General features: G+C 40.3%; 1 protein-coding gene across 3 annotated transcripts in view; it reads right to left on the reverse strand.

Annotated features, from left to right (window-relative positions):
• The window catches only part of ARHGAP25 (Rho GTPase activating protein 25), a 117,779-nt gene that overhangs the window by 42,257 nt on the left and 57,300 nt on the right, over positions 1-18,222 (reverse strand). For 2 of the 3 annotated variants that reach the window (XM_007476277.3, XM_007476279.3), the window contains exons 2-3: positions 11,815-12,014; positions 1,182-1,269 (exon numbers count right to left, since the gene is read on the reverse strand). In XM_007476277.3, coding sequence (XP_007476339.1) covers positions 1,182-1,269; positions 11,815-12,014 — 288 coding nt within the window. Of the gene's footprint in view, positions 1-1,181; positions 1,270-11,814; positions 12,015-12,286; positions 12,458-18,222 lie in introns of those variants that run through there. The other variant, XM_001381666.3, reaches the window with a different exon arrangement.

The raw sequence follows: 18,222 nt of genomic DNA on the forward strand, positions 1-18,222 counted from the left end.
CCATTGGAATAGAAACTCCTTGAAGGCAAAGACTGTCTTTTTTGATTGCTTGTCTTTGTATTCCTAGTGCTTACCTATAGAGTCTGGCACATAGTAAGTGCTTGATAAATGCCTTTTCTTTTTTTCTTTCTTCATTCCTTTCTACTTCCTCCTTTGTTCATTTCCTTCTTTTTACCCTTCCTTCTTTTCTTCCTTTCCCTCCTTTCCTTCTGTCCTTCCCTCTTCTCTTTTCTTCTTTCTTCCCTTTCTTTTCTCCTTCATTCCTTTCTTCTTTCTCCTTTCTTTCCATCTCTCTTTATTCTTCTTCCTTTCTTTTTTCATTCCTTTCTTCCTTCTTATATTTCTTCTTCCATTTCTTTTTCCTTATTCCTTCTCTTCTCCTTTCTTCTTTAGTTCTATTCTTCTTCCTCCTTCTCTCTCTTCCTTCTTTCCTTTTCTCCCTTTCTCTCTTGCTCCTTTTCTCTCTCCCTCTCTTTCTTCTTTTTCCTTATTTCCTTCTATCCACCCTTCCTGTTTCTGTCTTCTTACTCCTTCCCTTCCTTTCTCCTTTCCTTCCTTCTTTCCTTTCTTCCTTCCATCCTCCCTTACTCTCTTTCTTTTTTCTTCTCTCCCTTGCATTCGTCCTTCCTTTCTCCCTTTCTTCCTTATCTCCTTTTTCCCTCCTTCCTTCTTTTCTTCTTCTTTCATTCCTTTCTTCTCCCCTGACTTCCTCTTTCCTCTCTTTCTTAACTTCTTTCTTTCTTTCTTCCTTTCTTTCTCCTGCCTATCTTTCCTTCCTTTCTTCCTCCCCATTGTGAGAAGGGAAAATAAGAATGTTTTCTGTAAAAACCACTAGATTTGAAATCAATAAGCCTGGGTTTCAGTCCTTCCCCTGCCACTTCCCAGCTACATGAAATTTTGCAACTCACAGCTTAAATTCTAGGAACCTCAGTTTCCCAAATTCTAGAATCAGGAGCATTTCTTGCTTTCCTTACCATAGGTTTGTTTCAGATTCAAATAAGATAGTGTTTAGAAAGCACTTTCTAAATCATAATGCTTTATACAAATGTGAATTATTACTTTATCATTATTATTGAAAAGGACTCATTGACACAAATATTGGTTAAGTTATTGTGAAATAAATGAGATAGGCAACTGAGTGATAGGCTCAGGGAGGGTTCCACCAATGTGTGGCTGCTCACCTGGGATGACTTCAAAGACAAATTTCCCGGCTTCTTCTGGATTCGTGGCAATCTCTTTGATGCTACCTCCTGGTAGATACATGGAGCCCTGTAAGCATAAACAATGGCACTTCAGAGAAGAGTTCCCATCAGAATGCTTTCCATCAGCATGATGCATAGAAAGAGTGCTAGATTTAGAGTCAGAGGGCCTGGCTTGGAATCCTAACTGCCACTCACTAACTGTGTGATCTTGGGGAAGTCCTCCAGCTTTTCCTCTGAAAGTGATAAAGTTGAACTAGATGGTTTCTATGGTTCCTATAACTCTAAATTCCATTTGTTGTTCAGCCATTTTTCAGTCATGTCTGCCTCTTCATGATCCCATTTAGGGGTTTCCTGGGAGACTACAAGGAGTAGTTGTCATCCACCTAAACCACAGGTGTTTTCTAATGTAATCCCCTGGTTCTGATTCATACAGAGACAGCTAGGTGGCACAGTGGATAGAGTACTGGGTCTGGAGTCAGGAAGAACTGAACTCAAATCCAGCCTCAGATAACTTACCATCTGGGTGACCTTAGGCAAGTTACTTAACCTCTGTCTGCCTTCGCTATAAAATGTACATAATAATAGAACCTATCTTTCAGAGTTGCTGTGACGATCAAATGAAATAATATTTCTAAAAAGCACTTAGCATAATGTCTAGCTTATAGAAGGTATAATATATGAGTTTATTCCCTCCCTTTCCCTACTCAGGACTTTAGAGATCATCTAACACAACCCTTCATTTTACAGATGAGAAAAATAAAGCCCTGAAAGCTGACATGACTTCCCAAAGTCACTTTTTTTGGACCCCTCCAACCCTTACAATTTCAAAAGTGTTGGGAACTCCAGGTGAGCAGACTCTCTCTACCAAGGCAGATCATCGTCTTATCTGTAAGAGAGGCATTTCCTTCAATCAATTAACATTTATTAAGCACCTAATATGTGTCAGGCACTGTGCTAGGTACTGAGGATACAAATACAAAAGTAAGAAAGTCATTTCCCTAATTCAATCATTTAACAGTTATTAGGTACCTACTATGTTCAGACCCTGCACTAGGTGCTGGAGATATGACTACAACAGCAAGAGTTATTTCCCTCAATCAACTAATATTCCTTAAGTATCTGCTATGTGCCAGGCACTGTGGTAAGTGTTGAAAGACAAATACAACAGCAAAAGAGTCATTTCCTCAAGAAGCTTAAATTCCAAAGAGGGGATGAAATATATTCTCAGAGAAGTAAAAACAGTATACAAAGAAAATAAATGCAAAACTGATTTTAGGGAAAAGGGAATTAAACACTTAAGAAATCTAGAAAGACCATATAAAGGTAGTGGCACTTGAATTGATCTTTGAAAAGAACTTGAAATTTGAAGGTAAGGAAGGAAAGAATCCTAGGCTTAAGGAATAGACTGTACAAAAGCCTGAAAGTGGGAAATGAAGACTCACCCAAAGGAAACAACAAGTAAGACAGTTTGAATGTGGTATAATATGTGAGGGATGTATATAATGGAAAATGGGCTAAAATGTTTACTAGCCCTAGAAAATTAGATTGGAAGCAGCTTATGAAGGTCTTTAAATGCCAAAGAAGCTTAGATTCAGTTGAAGAGATAAAAGGGAGCTAGAGAGTTTCTTTAAAAAAGGGGGTGATGGGGGCAGCTGGGTAACTCAGTGAATTGAGAACCAGGTCTAGAGATGGGAAGTCCTAGATTGAAATCTGACCTCAGACATTTCCCAGCTGTGTGTCCCTGGGCAAGTCCCTTAACCCCCATTGCATAGCCCTTACCACTCTTCTGCCTTGGAACCAATATATAATATTGATTCTAAGGCAGAAGATAAGGATTTTAAATAAATGAATGAATGAATAAGTAAATAAATGAATAAATAAATAAGTGGCTGAAAAAATAATAAATAAATAAATGAATGAATGAATAAGGAGTGATGTGGTCAGACCTATACTTTAGCAATATCATGCTAAATGCTATGTGGAGGATAGATTAGAAAAGAGAAGCTGAAAGGAGAGGATCCAATAAAAAGGCCATTACAAAAATCTATGTGGAAAATGATGAGGCTTTCAACTAGGAGAGCTGAAGGATGAGAAAAGAAATATGAATGACTGGAGGAGATGTTGTGGAGATAAAAATGAACCGGAGTTGATAAGAGACTTTAAACGGGAAGTGAAAGAAGTTGAAAAGTCAAGGGTGATTCATAAATTATAAGATGACCAACCTAGATGACTAGAAAAATGTTGATGCCTTCAAAAGACATAAAGAGATTAGGAGGAAGGTTGGGTTTGGAGAGAAAGATAATGATTTTTGTTTTGGACATATTGAGTTTGAGATGCCCACGGGACCTCCAGAGAGGTCTAGCAGGCAATTGGAGATGAGGGACTAGAACTTAGGGGACAAATGAGAACTGGATAGGTAGAGTTGGAAGTTCTTTATATAATGGAACCCAAGAGGACAGATGAGATCACAGAGACTGTAGAGAGAAAAGAGAAGATCCCAAGACAAAACTCTCCACAAATGGGGTGCAACACAGATGACAAACCTTCAAAAGAGACTGATAAAAATCATATAAATTAGGGGAAAAGTTAGAATGAGTGTGCTGTCTTCAGGACCTTAACAGAGCATGAAAACCTAGAAGCAAGTTAATGTGCAGAAAGATGGGAGTGGGGATGGGCAATTATCAGTTAAAAGGATGAGAGCTGGAACAAAGAAATAAAGACGTCATTGGTGACCCTGGATAAAGCAGTTTACATCCAGGGGCTTCATCAAAAGCCAAATTATGAGGGGTCACAAAAAAGTGAGTGGGGTGTGAGAAAGTAAGAATACTTGACTATCAGTTGTTTGTTTTGGTTTTTAGTTCCTTGGAGTTTTTCTGCTAAAGTGAGGAGAGTCACAAGAAGACAGATTGAGAGAATGATTGGAGCCTGCGAAGGCTTTTCAGAGATGGAGGAAATACCAGAGGGAATGAGCCATTAGATAAAATAAGGTCACAAATAAGGGAATTTGCAGAGATTATTTATAATAGAGTGTAACTGTGAATACTCACTGCTTTGGGGCTCTCTCCTTAGGCCAGACCTAAAGGACATCATTGACCAAGTCTTTAGGAGCTAGAGACCATGAAGTTAATCCAAATCAATTCAATCTCACTTTTCCTACTCATAAGCAAAAATCTCTATCCCTGCAGGACCATAATTAGAACCATGTGTTTTGCTCAATTAACCTTTTTCATAGAAGTCACAAAACAATCCTTTTTTTTGTTCTAGGGTTTTAATTTTAAATAAGAATTAAATAGATGAAGAATCATATCTTTAATCATTTATTAAGCTTATTTTACAAATACTGATATGGAAAAGAACCTAAGTGTCATAGGGAAGTGTCATGGGATTTTCAGCTAGAAGAAACCAGAGAGGTCACAGATTTGGAGTTAGCAGGGAACTCAAGGTCCAAGCAGCCCAGTGAGACCCAGAGTGGGGAGTAGGTAGCAGAGACCATATTCAAACTCAAGGCCTTGAACTCCAATTTGAATTCTCCTTCATGATACTTCCTTGCAAGTTTCTTTCTACACCATAAAAGAATAATTTGCATCTTCACCAACTGGACTTCTATTTGTGCTTCTATATCAGTTTTAAATATGGGGAGGAAGGGTGGCCTGAAATAACATTTTCTACTTTTATTAAAGCAAGTCATCCATTTATAGTTGTTCTTCATGATCCTTTTTGGAGTTTTCTTGGAAAAATACTGGAGTAGTTTGCCATTTCCTTCTCCAATTCATTTTATAGAGGAGGACACTGAGGCAAACAGAGTTAGGTGACTTGTCCATGGTCACACAGTTAATAAGTATCCAAGACCAGATATAAATTCATAAATATGAATGTTTCTGATATAGTTGCCCAGATTTTAGCAAAAGCATTTGACAGGGGGCAACTACACGGCTCAGTGAACTGAGAGCCAGGTCTAGAGATGGGAGGTCCTGGGTTCAAATATGACCTCAGATACTTCCTAGCTGTGCAACCCTGGGCAAATCACTTAACCCCCACTGCCTAGTCCTTAATGCTCTTCTGCCTTAGAACCAACACATAGGACTGATTCTAAGACAGAAGGTAATGTTTTTTTTTTTTAAGCATTTGACAAAGTTGTTCACACTTGTAGGACAGAGAAAGAGGTTTAGGCTAGAAGATAATCTAGTTAGTAGATTTAGAATAAAAATGTTTCACATATATAGTGCTTTAATCTTTGCAAAGTACTCTATGTAGCTAAGTGGAGCAGTAAATAGAGTGCCAGGTCTGGAGGTAGGAAGACATGAGTTCAAATACAGCCTCAAACGACCCTGGACAAAGGACTTAATCCCATTAGCCTCAATTTTCTCATCTGTAAAATGATCTGGAGAAGGAAATGGCAAACCACTCCAGGATCTTTGCCAAGAAAACCCCAAATGGCATCATGAAGAGTTAAACTCAGTTGAAGCAACTAAGCAACCACACATGTGTGGCCATATGTATATAGACACACACATATATCCATTATATATATATATATATATATACATATGCAAAATCTCATCTAATCTTCCAAACCCTGGCTTGGTATTATCTCCAGTTAAAAGATGAGGAAACTGCAGTCTAAAGGCAGTACTTGGCTTATGCAGGATGACTTGAATAATGAAAACCTGAGGGAAGGTCTGCAAGCCAGACTTTCTGACTTGATGCCAAACACTCTGCCTCCCAGCAACGGTGGAATGACGACCCAAAGAATCATTAGGGTCCACTTGGAAGGCCTCTGGTAGAGTACCTGCCCATTTCCAATGTTAAGAGGAGATGCTAATGCAGAATGGAAATGGAGCACAGCAAGAGACATGATTGACAGACAGGGAGTCGGAATGTTGGAAAGGGGACTTCTGGGAGGGGTACCAACTGATGGGAGGTTCTGTTCTGAGTCTTGGAGGGTGAACAGCTTTTCCTGAGCTCTATATTGACATCTCCTCTCATCACCTATTTGCTATTTGCACAAATGACTTAGATAAAGGCATAGATGCCTTTATTATCAAAATTTGAGGCAGCTAGGTGTATAGTGGACCTAGAGTCAGGATGACCTGAATTCAAGCCTAGCCTTGGGCATTTATGAGCTGTGTGACCTTGGGCAAGCCACTTAACCTCTGCCTACCTCAATTTCCTCCACCATAAAATGGGGGTGATAATAATAGCACCCACCATCCAGAGTTGTGATGAGGTTCAAATGAGATAATATTTATGAAGTGTACGCACAGTACTGGGCATAGTGGGTACTATATAAATGTTAGCTGTTATTACTATTACTGTCATTATTATTCACTCGTGGTCATTGTAAAGATTAAATGAGATGATGTTTGTAAGTCATTTAACCTGACTCAAATATAAATTATAATATTAATATAAACTTATTATTCTTGTTATGAACCCTCATGGTTAATATGAAAATCAAATGAGATGCTGTGTGTAAAGCAGTTCTTTACAAATCTTAAATCAAGACATAAATGCTAGCCATTATTAATATTACCAAATTTGCATAGGCAAAGCTGCAAAGACGAGAAGGATAACTGACACATTGAAGGGCAGATTCAAGAGCCCAAAAGACCAAGACATTGGACCCAGGCTAATAAAATGAAATTTAGGGAGGACAACTATCAATTCAAATTGAAATTGAATGCAAATGAATTCAAAAAATCTGCTTCCAAGTACAAGATGGAGAATATGGCAACATCTGGAAAAGATCTGAGAGTTTTAAAGGTCTACAATCTCAATAGGAGTCAACAGCATAGCAGCCACTGTATAATCCTAAACTTTGTTAAGATGAGGAATTAGGTCCACTTTACTCTGCCCTTATCAGAACCTACCTGGAGTATCATATTTAGAACTCAGTGCCATATTTTAGAATGAACATTTGCAGATTGGTGCCCATCAAGACGGCAATCAGAATGGAGAAGGACCTCAGATTTTTGCCATATGGGGATAACTGGAAATAATGTGAGATGTTTGGCCCAAAGGAGAGAAAACTTAGTGGGTACATGATGGCTGTTGTGGCTGTTTGTACCAGAGAGGTATCCTGAGGTAATATCTTGACTTTTCAGTGAAGCAGAGTTGCACCAAGTCATCAGCCTCGGAATAGACCTACTTGTTCTGCTTGACTACAGAGTACAAAATTAGGCAAACTAGTGCAAAGAGGCAACTTTAGGTTAGATGTGAGAAAAAAATCTTCCTCCCAAGAACAGTTTTCCAAAAGTAGATTGATCTGCCTCCAGAAAAGGAAAGCATTCCCTCTCTAGAGATCTCCAAGCAGAGGCTAAATAAGACTAGTCTCTAAATAACATTGTGTATGTAAAGCACTTTGCAAAACCTTTAAGTGCTCTATGAATTCTAGCTACTATTATTATGGGGAATACTGAAGAGATTTAGGTTGGGGTGGACTATATAGACTGGGTTAGATGGCAGATCCTTCAGATCCCAGGATTTTGGGTGAAATGACCAGACCTAAACCTTAGTAAGATTAGAATGAAGATAAAATTAACCATACCTATTTTACATGTTTGTCTTGATAAGAAAATAAGGCCATCTAAGTAAAGAACTGTGTAATCTTTAAAGTGTTTTGTCAATGTAATCTATCGTCTATAATATAGAGATTTTGAATGATATAATCACTTAAGGCTCTTTCCAATTCTAAATGTTTGTTTCTATAATTCCATGATTTTGCAGTATCATTATAAGGGATATTTCTATGGTCTACTTGAAGGCAAAGGCAAAGATAATGAATGAATGAATGAATGAATGAATGAATGAATGAATAAATGAAATATTTACAAAGCCTTTATTCTATGATTTTTATCCTGTGTTTATAATAATGGAGATACTAGGTGCTGAACAACAAAGTGAGTTAGTTCCCCAGCTTCATGTAGACCTGAGAGTAGAACCCAGGAGTCATGACATCTGTAAATTCATTCCTTTATTCCCTCTCTCCTCTCTCTTTTTCACAGAATCATTGAATCTTGAAAGTGGAAGAGGCTTAAAGAGTCATCTGTCTAGTCCAGCTCATATCTGCAGAGGGAATCCCTCTGCAATATTCCCAAATCCTCTCTCTTCTTTTTTTGAGAAAATCAACTCAGACCATAAGGAGGATTTTCCATTTGGGAGACCACACGCTTGTCCAACCTGAGCATCAGTTTGTCAGAAGCCTGACTGTGAGTCCCGCTCCCATTTTGGGTGCTGAAACAGATGGCATGGATGAGCCAGAAGGACCATTCATACCAAGAGGCAATCTAGGGGGCTGCTTATGTGGCATTGTCCTAGGAACTATGGGCAACCAACCCTGTACAAAACTACCTCTTCCGCTACATCTCAGTGTGTCTGAACTTCTGGTGGAGACTTGTATGTTAAAGTCCAATTGAAGAACATTCCATTAAAAATAGAACACCCTATGAAGGCTAATGCCCTAAGATGTCTACAGCTAATGGTTCAGATGGATAAGAACCCTAAATGTAGTCCATGGCACCATAAGAGCCGTGGACTCTTTGGAAAGATTAATTGACTAATTAATGGTTTTAATGTTTCTTTTCCCATCTGGGACTTTTGCTTACAAGGCAGTTTCTGGACTTCTTAAAAGGTCATCCTAGAAGCTCTTAGTCCTCACTTCTAAGGAAATCTGCTCACTGGGAAAGGGACCAGCACTGACCATCCCCACTCAGACCCATCTCCATGAGGGTGCTTACTCTCAGGTAGCCTCAACTGAGGCTACTCCCTCTCTAGCCTCAGGAATGTTCTTTTACCCTTATCTGAACTCTTACTTTGTCTTCAAATCAATTCTGTGTATTGGTTCCAAGGCAAAAGAGGAGGAAAGCCTCGGTAATTGAGGTTAAGTGACTTGCCCAGGCTCACAGAGCTAAAAAGTATCTTAGGTCAAATTTGAACCCAGGACTTCCCCTCTCCAAGGCCTGGCTCTCTATCCACTGAGCTAACCTAGATGTCTCTTATACTGTTTCTTTAACATCATCCAGCTTCTTCATAGAGAAAGAAAAGAACAGCAAAAAAAATAATAGCTACCATTTCTGTTAGCTCCTTAGGATTTATAGAGCACAACAATTCTATGAAGGGGGAGACGGGTAGTAAGAATATTATTAACCCCACTGTAGAGGTGAGGAAACTGAGATCCAGAGAAAGAAAATAAATCAAATCCAATTCTTTCGACAACATGTCCAACACTTTTTCCATCACATACCCTCCAAACACCAGGTCAAACTGAGCAAGTGGGAAGGGCTGGGGTTTCTGGCTGGGCCTGGATCTATCTCTGCTTGGCCCTTTTGCAAGTCATCACTGAGGCTTGAGCTTCTGTTGCCCTTCCCCCTAGCTGGTGCAACTCCAGATGTCATTATTTTTTAACTAGGCAACTTCAAAATGGCCTCAGCATGTGGGTGAACCAACTCACTTTCAGTTCCTCGATCTAGATTTGAAGAGAACTATCCTTTTTCTAAAATTAGCTTTTTTTCTTTTCTTTCTACCTCTCTTCCTTCCTCCCCCATCTCTCTCTTGTCTCTCTCTCTGCTTCTCTGTCTCTGTCTCTCTGTCTCTGCCTCTGTCTCTGTCTGCCTCTCTGTCTCTCTTTGTCTCTGTCTGTCTGTCTGTCTCTCTCTGTCTCTCTTTGTCTCTGTCTGTCTGTCTGTCTGTCTCTCTCTCTGTCTGTCTGTGTCTCTGTCTCCTCAAAGTTATTTAGGTTCCACTTAGTTGCCAAGTCAGGTTGCCCTGGCAAATTCTCTCTTCCTCCATCATGACCAGCATCAGCCAGTAGTTAAGAAGCACCACCTAATTAATAGGAGTCATATTTGAGGTCCAGTGAAATCTATGAGAAGTGAAATGGGTACTAAGAGGCATTGAGAAGATGTGGGTGTAGTCAAAGATCCAGGATCAAAACCCAAATCTAAGCTCCTACCGCCAACCTCCTCGAGGGTAGTAAAGAGGACTTTGGCCTTGGACTTAGGACACATAGCTCTGATCCTGGCTCTGCGATCTACTGCCTTTGGGACCTCGTGCTTTCCCCTCTGAGGGCCTCAGTCTCCTTCTCTGTAAAAGGCAGGAATTAAACTTGATCAGGAATACTTAACTCTTTTCCATGCCATGGACCCCATTAGCTATGTGAAGAAGCTGATGGACCCTTTTAAAGGCAAAAAAAAAAAATACATAGTATTACAAAGGAAACCAACACTATTAAAATAACTGTATTTAGAGGGTAGCTGGATGGCTCAGTGGATTGAGAGCCAGGTCCAGAGACAGGAGGTCCTAGGTTCAAATCTGACCTCAGACACTTCCCAGCTGTGTGACCCTGGGCAAGTCACTTAACTTCCATCATCTAGCCTTTACCACTCTTCTGCCTTCGAACCAATATTGGTTTTAAGGCAGAAGCTAAGAGTTGTGTTTTTTTTTTTTAATAAATACCTGTATTTTTAAAAGTTCACAGGGGCAGCTAAGTAACATGATGGTTAGAACACCAGGCTTGGAGGTGGAAAGACATGGGTTCAAATCTAGCCTTAGACATTTCCTAGCTGTGTGACCCTGGACAAATCACTTAATCCCAATTGCCTAGCTCTTGCCACTCTCCTGTCTCAGAACTGATACTAAGACAGAAGATATGAGTTGTTTGTTTGTTTTTTAAGTGCACAGAACTCAATTAAGAATTCATTGACTAGGTTATCTCTATCCTAGCCCCATCCAGCTCAAAACTCTGTGATTCTGCTTTCTTCAGCCTTCACAGTAAACCCCATCACTACTAAAATGACTGAAAATTCATTTCCTAGTTCTGTGCCCCTGGGCAAGTCACTTAATCCCATTAGCCTATTCCTTGCCCTTCTGTCTTAAGAGTTGTTACTGGGATAGAAAATAAAGATTTTTTTTAAAAATGACTGAAAACTGGGGTTAGAAGCTCCCAAATTTTCATCCTGGTGTCACTCCTCACTTTTAGGGGCACAATGGACAAAGCCTTGGGGCTAGTGTAAGAAAGACCTGAGCTCAAATCTGGCCTCCTACACTCAATAGCTGTTTGACCCTAGGCAAGTCTTTTAACCCCTCTCAACAATAAATATTTATTAAGCCCGTACCCTATGCCAGGTACATTACACTTAGTAGCTGCATTACCCTGAGCAAATCACTTAATCTGTCTCAATCACTCAGTCAACATTTCTGAAGCACCTATTATGTGCCAAGTACATTATATTTACTATCTCTGTCACTATGGACAAGTCACTTAATCTGTCTCAATCTGTCAAAAAATGGGGATTAAGCACATACTATATACCAGGTACTGTTCTAAGTGCTCAGTTTTCAACTCCAAAATGGTATAATAGTCATCTCTGCCTCATAAAGAATGTGGTGAGGCTCATGTTCATGAAATGGAATCTGTAGCACAGTGCCTGGCACATAGGAGGGACTTAATAGATACCCATTTGGCATTCTTTGTATTTCCAGTTTACAAGTCTGGAAAATGGGAAGGCAGAATTTGTTCCTTCCAGGATTTCCAGGCTGAGTGTACGACCCTCCCTACTACAGGAGAGAAGCACTAAAGAAAGGATCCAAGCACTCTGTCCCCCCAGAATCGTACCTGCGGCTTGGCATCCTCTTCATCTTTGTAGTAGTACAGCTGCTGGCCTTTTAACACAAAGTATCTCTGCTGCCAGTTCTTCACGATGGACCTCTGCTTCTTCAACCAGCCGATCTTCAGGGGCCGCTCCAGAGCACTGGGGGACGATGGCTGATGGAATGAGGCCATCTGCTCGCCAGTCATCACACTCCTTGACCGAGCTAGAGACAGCAACAGAGAGGCAGTGTGGCTGAAGGGCATGAAGCACTGGCAGGATCCTCAACCCAAAGAGCAGAAGGGGAAATAGAGGAGAGGAGGAGGAGGGTTGACTCCTCCCTGAGGACCCCGATCAGAATCAAGCCAAAGATCCCATGATCCCTAGGGAAAATTAGGACTGGGGGCTCCTAAGAGGTTGGGGGCCAGGGGGAGGGTCAGTAGCCACAGAACTAAACTAAGTTGAGCCAAGGCTAAAAATGAAAAACAAAAAGAAGACCTCAGGTCCTAGGGTAGAGTCAGCCCAGTTAGCGATCACAGCCGGGTTGGTCTGCAGAACGCAAAGCTGGCTGGAGGCTTTTGAAAAGGAAGTGGCCACAACATTTGACAAAAGATGCTTCCTTTTTCCTGCGTGGGAGTGAATGCCTAACAAGAGAGAGAAACTAAAACTTTGCTAGGGGTGAGCCCCACACAACAGCTGGGGAAGCAGCTGGGAATAGTCTGGGCATCAATCCACCTCAGTTACACAGAGAAACAAGGGGGTGACGTTTTCTCTAACCTTGCCCTCGACCCGAGAACCCTTTCCTGGGCATGGAAAGCCTGTCAAGCCAGCAATGCTTGGCCACCATCCAGAAAATCAGAGCAAGGAAACTGTGTGGCTCCAGAAATGTTCTAGAAAAGCTCCCATCAGGACGTGGTCCAGGGCTGCTGTGTTGTTTGGGAAGAGGGCACTCATGTGAACCCCAGCCTAGACGATGCAATAGCCTACTGAGAAGTCTTCCCACTTCCATTTTCACCCTCCTCTCATTGATGTTTCACAACCCTACTAGAATGACCTTTCCCATCCATAGACCTAGTCACATCCCTTCTGATCAAAAATCATCAGTGAGTCCCTATTGCTCTCCCAAGAAAAATTTCAACACTTCTGCCAGGCATTCAAGGTCCATCCCAATCTGCTAACTGCCTGAGCCTTATTGTCCTGGTTTCATATCACTTCCCCTCCATGAATTCCTGCCAAACTAGACTGCTGACTATCTCTGAAGACAGCCTACCTATCACTACCTGGATGCCTTTGCTCATGCTGTTCTCTGTGCCGGAGAAAAACCTCTTTCCAACTCTTCCGCTTCAGATTTCATATCCATCCTTCAAAGTCAAGCAATAGGCAAATATCTATTAAGTGCCTACTATGTGCCAGACACAGCTCAGGTCCAAACTCCTCCATTAAGTCTTCTTAATCTCCTGGTCAGTAAGATCTTCCCCTTTGTTTTACCTCCTCAACATACTTATTACATGACATTAAACATTATGATGATCTCTGTTGGTATCATCTCACTACTAGAGGAGCAAAAGAAATGTAAGCACTCTAAAACCATTAAACTGGGGCATGTCTAAACAAACTGTGGTATGTGTTGGTGATGGAATACTATTGTGCTATAAGGAATGATGACCAGGATGATGTCAGAAAGAGCTAGAAAGACCTCCATGGACTGATGCAGAGTGAAATAAGCAGAACCACATCATTCTCCACAGTAACAGCAACATTGTAGGACAATCAAATGTGATAGATCTTGTTTCTAACAGCAATACAGTGATCCAGGACAATTCTGAAGATGTAAGAAAAAGAATGCTATCCACCTCCAGAGAAAGAACTATTGGAGTTGGATGGAAGGTGAAAGCATAGGATTTATCACTTGTTTATTTGGGTATACGTTTGGGGGTTTTGATTTTATAAGATTATTCACTTACAGGAAAGAATAATATGGAAATATGTTTGCCTGACAATACATACATAACCCAAATTGAATTGCTCACCAGCTCTGGGATGGGAAAGGGAAGAGGGGAGGGAGACATTTTGGACCATATGACTTCAGGAAACTTACGTGGAAATTTGTTATTAAAATTTTAAAAATTTAAACATTAAAGTGCTATAAATGTGAGCTATAATAATTATGAGGATGAGGATGGTGAGAGCATGGATCGAATCTTATCTAAACTTTATATCTTGAGTTTCTAAGCTTGTTTTAGTTGTATCCGTAGTTTCAGTGCCCAGAATACTTCATTATTGGTCAGAAGACCTTACAATGGATTACTCTAAATGATTCCCAGCAATTCCTATCATTTAATGGGGAAGGCTATGAAAAGAAAAGAGGCATGTGTGAGTTAATTTACCAGTACTGGAGGGGATCAAAACCAGAGTTGCCATGGGGGACCCTTAGCCCATGAAGCCACCCAGTTGGATTGCTTTTCAATATAAAAGGATCCTGGCAGTAATTTGGTCAGGTCAAGATCATGATGTGCCTAAGAACAACTGGAAACTCACAGGCTTTTGTCAGTGGTTTGTGTCTACAAGAAAGGACTCAAGTAGAAGTTAACAAGCCTAGGTTCTAGCCCAGGAACTGCCATGTACAGTCATATGTAATATAAGGAGTAACTTCCCAATGTGATCCTCAGTTTCCCCATCTGTAAATGGACAAATGTTACTGGATAATGGCCAAGGTTCCTTTTAGGTCTATAGCTATGATCCCATGATTGATAAAAAATAAAAATTAAAAAACAATGACCTAACTTTTATAGAACTGAGATTCATTCAATGGAGCTAATCAGCCCAGCCTGCCAGGGGAGCGATTCCCATGATAGAGACTAGACTCTAATAATTTAAACTTCTGGACTTAGTTGTTTTGTGTACTGGGTTCTTTTAATTTTTCCTTTTAGTTTCATTTGGCAAATTTTCTGCTTCAAGGCTATCCCCATTGACTTATAAGGACAAGCTTATGGGGAAATACGTCATTGTTAGTAGTGGGTTTTTTTTTCTTAAAATAAAAACATAGTGATAAACTTTGATCAAGTGCCAATCATTGTACAGACCATGGCATATTTCCTGCCCTTTAGGAGTAAAGTCTAAATTAGACCAATAACATGCAAAGAGTAGGAAGAAAAGCACATCCTGACCCAACCACTCAGCCAATCAATAGTCCTTCACTGAAATATTACTGTGTGCAAGGTGGTGGCAATATGGATCAGATTGGAGATAGGATCATGAAAAAGAGGTCATAACTATGTGGTTTGGGGAAAAGAAGACTAACCACCTCTCTAGTAGGAAGTTCAGGGTTCAATTCATAGGATTTAGAATTGGAAAGGGACCTTAGTGCTCATCTAGTTCAACCCTCTCATTTTATAGATGGGGAAACTGGGATTCAGAAAGGCAGACTAACTGGACAAAGTTATACAGTTAGTAAGTCAAAGAGGTGAATTCAAGCCTTTGACTTCAACTCCATTGCATTTGGTACCTCCCAAATATACCACTTAGTAGCTATGTAATCTTGGATGAATCACTTCCCCTCTCTGAAATTTAATTTCCTTTTCTGTTAAACAGAGAGGATGGACTAGATGATTTCCAAGGTACCTCCCATTTCTACAAGTCAATAATGAGTATGAGCTTCCAGGAAGAGTTCTGTGTAGACAGATGAGTCAAGTCTTAGAAATGAAGAAGGAAGACAAAGCATAATACCATGAAACCACTTAGCAACTGTTTATTAGGCATATGACAAAATGGGGCACCACCCCCTACTAGGCAGCCTTCCAAAAGAAAGTTAATTTAGTTGGGCTGCCAGTTACTACCATCTTTGTTAACATTCCCTCTCACCAGGTGAGGAATCAGAAGCATAGGGATTTCCCCTCTTTCTCTTCCTCTCCATTCCCAAATCCCATAACCCCATTCACACATAATCAGTTTAAGTCCAGACTACTCTTTTCTGTGCCTTCCATTAAGGAACTGGGAAGAGTACACTCAAAGAAGAAAAAAATTTTAAGGTTCACAAGTTCTGTACTGAAGTATCTAGCAAGCAAAAAAAAAATGGTTGTTGTTCAATCATTCCAGCTGTGTCTGATTCTTTGTGAGCCATTTGTGGTTTTCTTGGCAGAGGTACTGGAATGGTTTGCCATTTTGTTCTCCAATTCATTTAACACATGAGAAAACGAAGGTAAACAAGGTTTAGTGACTTTCCCAAGGTCACACTTCTAGTAAGTATCTGAAGCTGAATTTGAACTCAAGTTTTCCTGACTCCAGATCTGATACCACCTGACTGCCCAAACATGCCAAACCTCATTGACAAGAACCTCATCATCTTTCAAGAAATCTACTTCATCCCTAGACATGATGCCAAATTTGGTGTCGAGAAGTCTAGGTTTCAAAACTGGCTCTGTTACTACCTGTGTGATCTTAAACAACAGGCTCTCTGGATCTCAAATGAGGGGGTTGTGCTAGATGAAACCTAGAGTCCATTTGAGCTGTAAATCCTATGATACGCCTGGGCAGGGGGTCCACTCAGCATGCTGGGGATCTTTCTTGAGATGTCTTTACCCTTTAGGATTTCCAATGGAGCAAGAGGGCTGCCCCTCAGTTATCTCCTACTCTCATTACATGACCAGTCTTGATCGTTTTATTTTCTAGTCATGTTTCTCTGATGACAATGTTTGAATCATGTCTCCAGTATGATTCCTCATTGGTGATCCATTGCAGCTCATTCACACCAACCATGCCCTACTCCATTAATCTTTGTGTCATTGTCACCTTCAATTCTTTGGAGGCTGTGGTCTTCCATAACTTAGAGTGATACCATATTGACAGAAAACCCTTAGTAATTAATGAACTTTTGTTTTGAGGAGGAGTTTGGGTCATTAAAAGCCTTGTGCATACTCTCAAAGGAAATCTAGTCCATTCTCGACCTCCTGCTCCATTTTGCCCCCAGCTTATTGTCCATTGATAGGCTCTGCCCAAGATGGCTAGTTCTGTGGCTTATCCATCCAACTGTATATCATAGTCTCTTCAAAAAGAATCCCTTGTTCACTTAAATAAATGAGATTTTTCTTATTTGTGAGGATATTTAGAATATACCCTGATGAATGGCAAGAGTATCTTTCTTTACACACAGTCTTTGTCTAAAAATGCTTACCATCAAGGGATAAAAGGCATAAAAATAAAAAGATAACTAACACTAGGCCACCCAAGCTATTATTCCAATGAATGCTATAAGAGAAGAGAATAAGCACTTTTTTATATCTACTATGGGCTAGTCACTATGCTAAAAACTTTTTTTAAGCCCTTACCTTCTGTCTTAGTATCAATATTGTGTATTGGTTCCAAGGCAGAAGAGTGGTAAGGGCTAGGCAATGGGGGTAAGTGACTTGCCCAGGGTCACATAACTAGTAAGTGAGGCCACATTTGAAATGTGAGGCCACATTGGAACCTAAGACCTTCCATCTCTAGCCTTCGCTCTCAATCTATTGAGTTAGCTAGCTGCTCCTACTAAGCACTTTTTTATAAATATTACTTCACTGATCCTCATAATAACTCTATGAGGTAGGTAACCTTGGGTCCACAAACCCCAAAGGTCTATCCATGGTTAGATTTCAGTGTTTATATTAACTTAGATGGGAAAAAAAATATATTCTTATTTTAATATGTTGATTTCCTCAGTAATCTTATATATTTCATTTTATGAATTTAAAAATATTACTATTGGCTTCACTAGACTGCCCAGGGAACCCATGACATTAAAAAGGTTAAGAACACCTGGTTTAGACAATAAGGGCTATATGACCTCAATAGAAAAGACATCGATCACTATGATCTGGACTTATAAGAGAAGGCTCTCCCACCCTTCTCCTACCCAGATGATAGACTAAAGACAACACCTCAGTCTCAATATTACCACCTCCTTTGCCTCAGTATCCTGCCCAAACACCAGCAGGCTATTTTTTTTCCACCCAGCATGCACCCAGCAAGCATCATGCCTTGGAACAAATAAACAAATAAATGAATTATGACCACAAATGGCGTACTTTAACCTCAACCCAATAAACAGTGGCAGTGTGAATAGACCAAGCGGAAAAGCTATATTAGGTAAGCCAGTGATGCTTGACAGAGCATCCGGCCCAGGCTCTTAATTAATATTCAGATGAAGCCTACCTTAAAAGGATAATGTGGCCTGAGGGCGTCAGGAAGCCTGACTGTGTCTGCTGTATTTGCACAGGAGACACAGAGACCCAGAGAGACTGAGACAGAGTGACAGAAAGGGAGAAAAAGAGAAATGGATGGATAGATGGATGGATGGATGGATGGATGGATGGATGGATGGATGGAGAGATAAACGGATAATAGATAGATGGGAGTATTTGTAAGCCCTCATTTTGTGTCAGGCACTATGCTAAGTGCTA

The sequence above is a fragment of the Monodelphis domestica genome, chromosome 1, assembly GCF_027887165.1.
Source record: "Monodelphis domestica isolate mMonDom1 chromosome 1, mMonDom1.pri, whole genome shotgun sequence".
Taxonomy (NCBI): Eukaryota; Metazoa; Chordata; class Mammalia; order Didelphimorphia; family Didelphidae; genus Monodelphis; species Monodelphis domestica.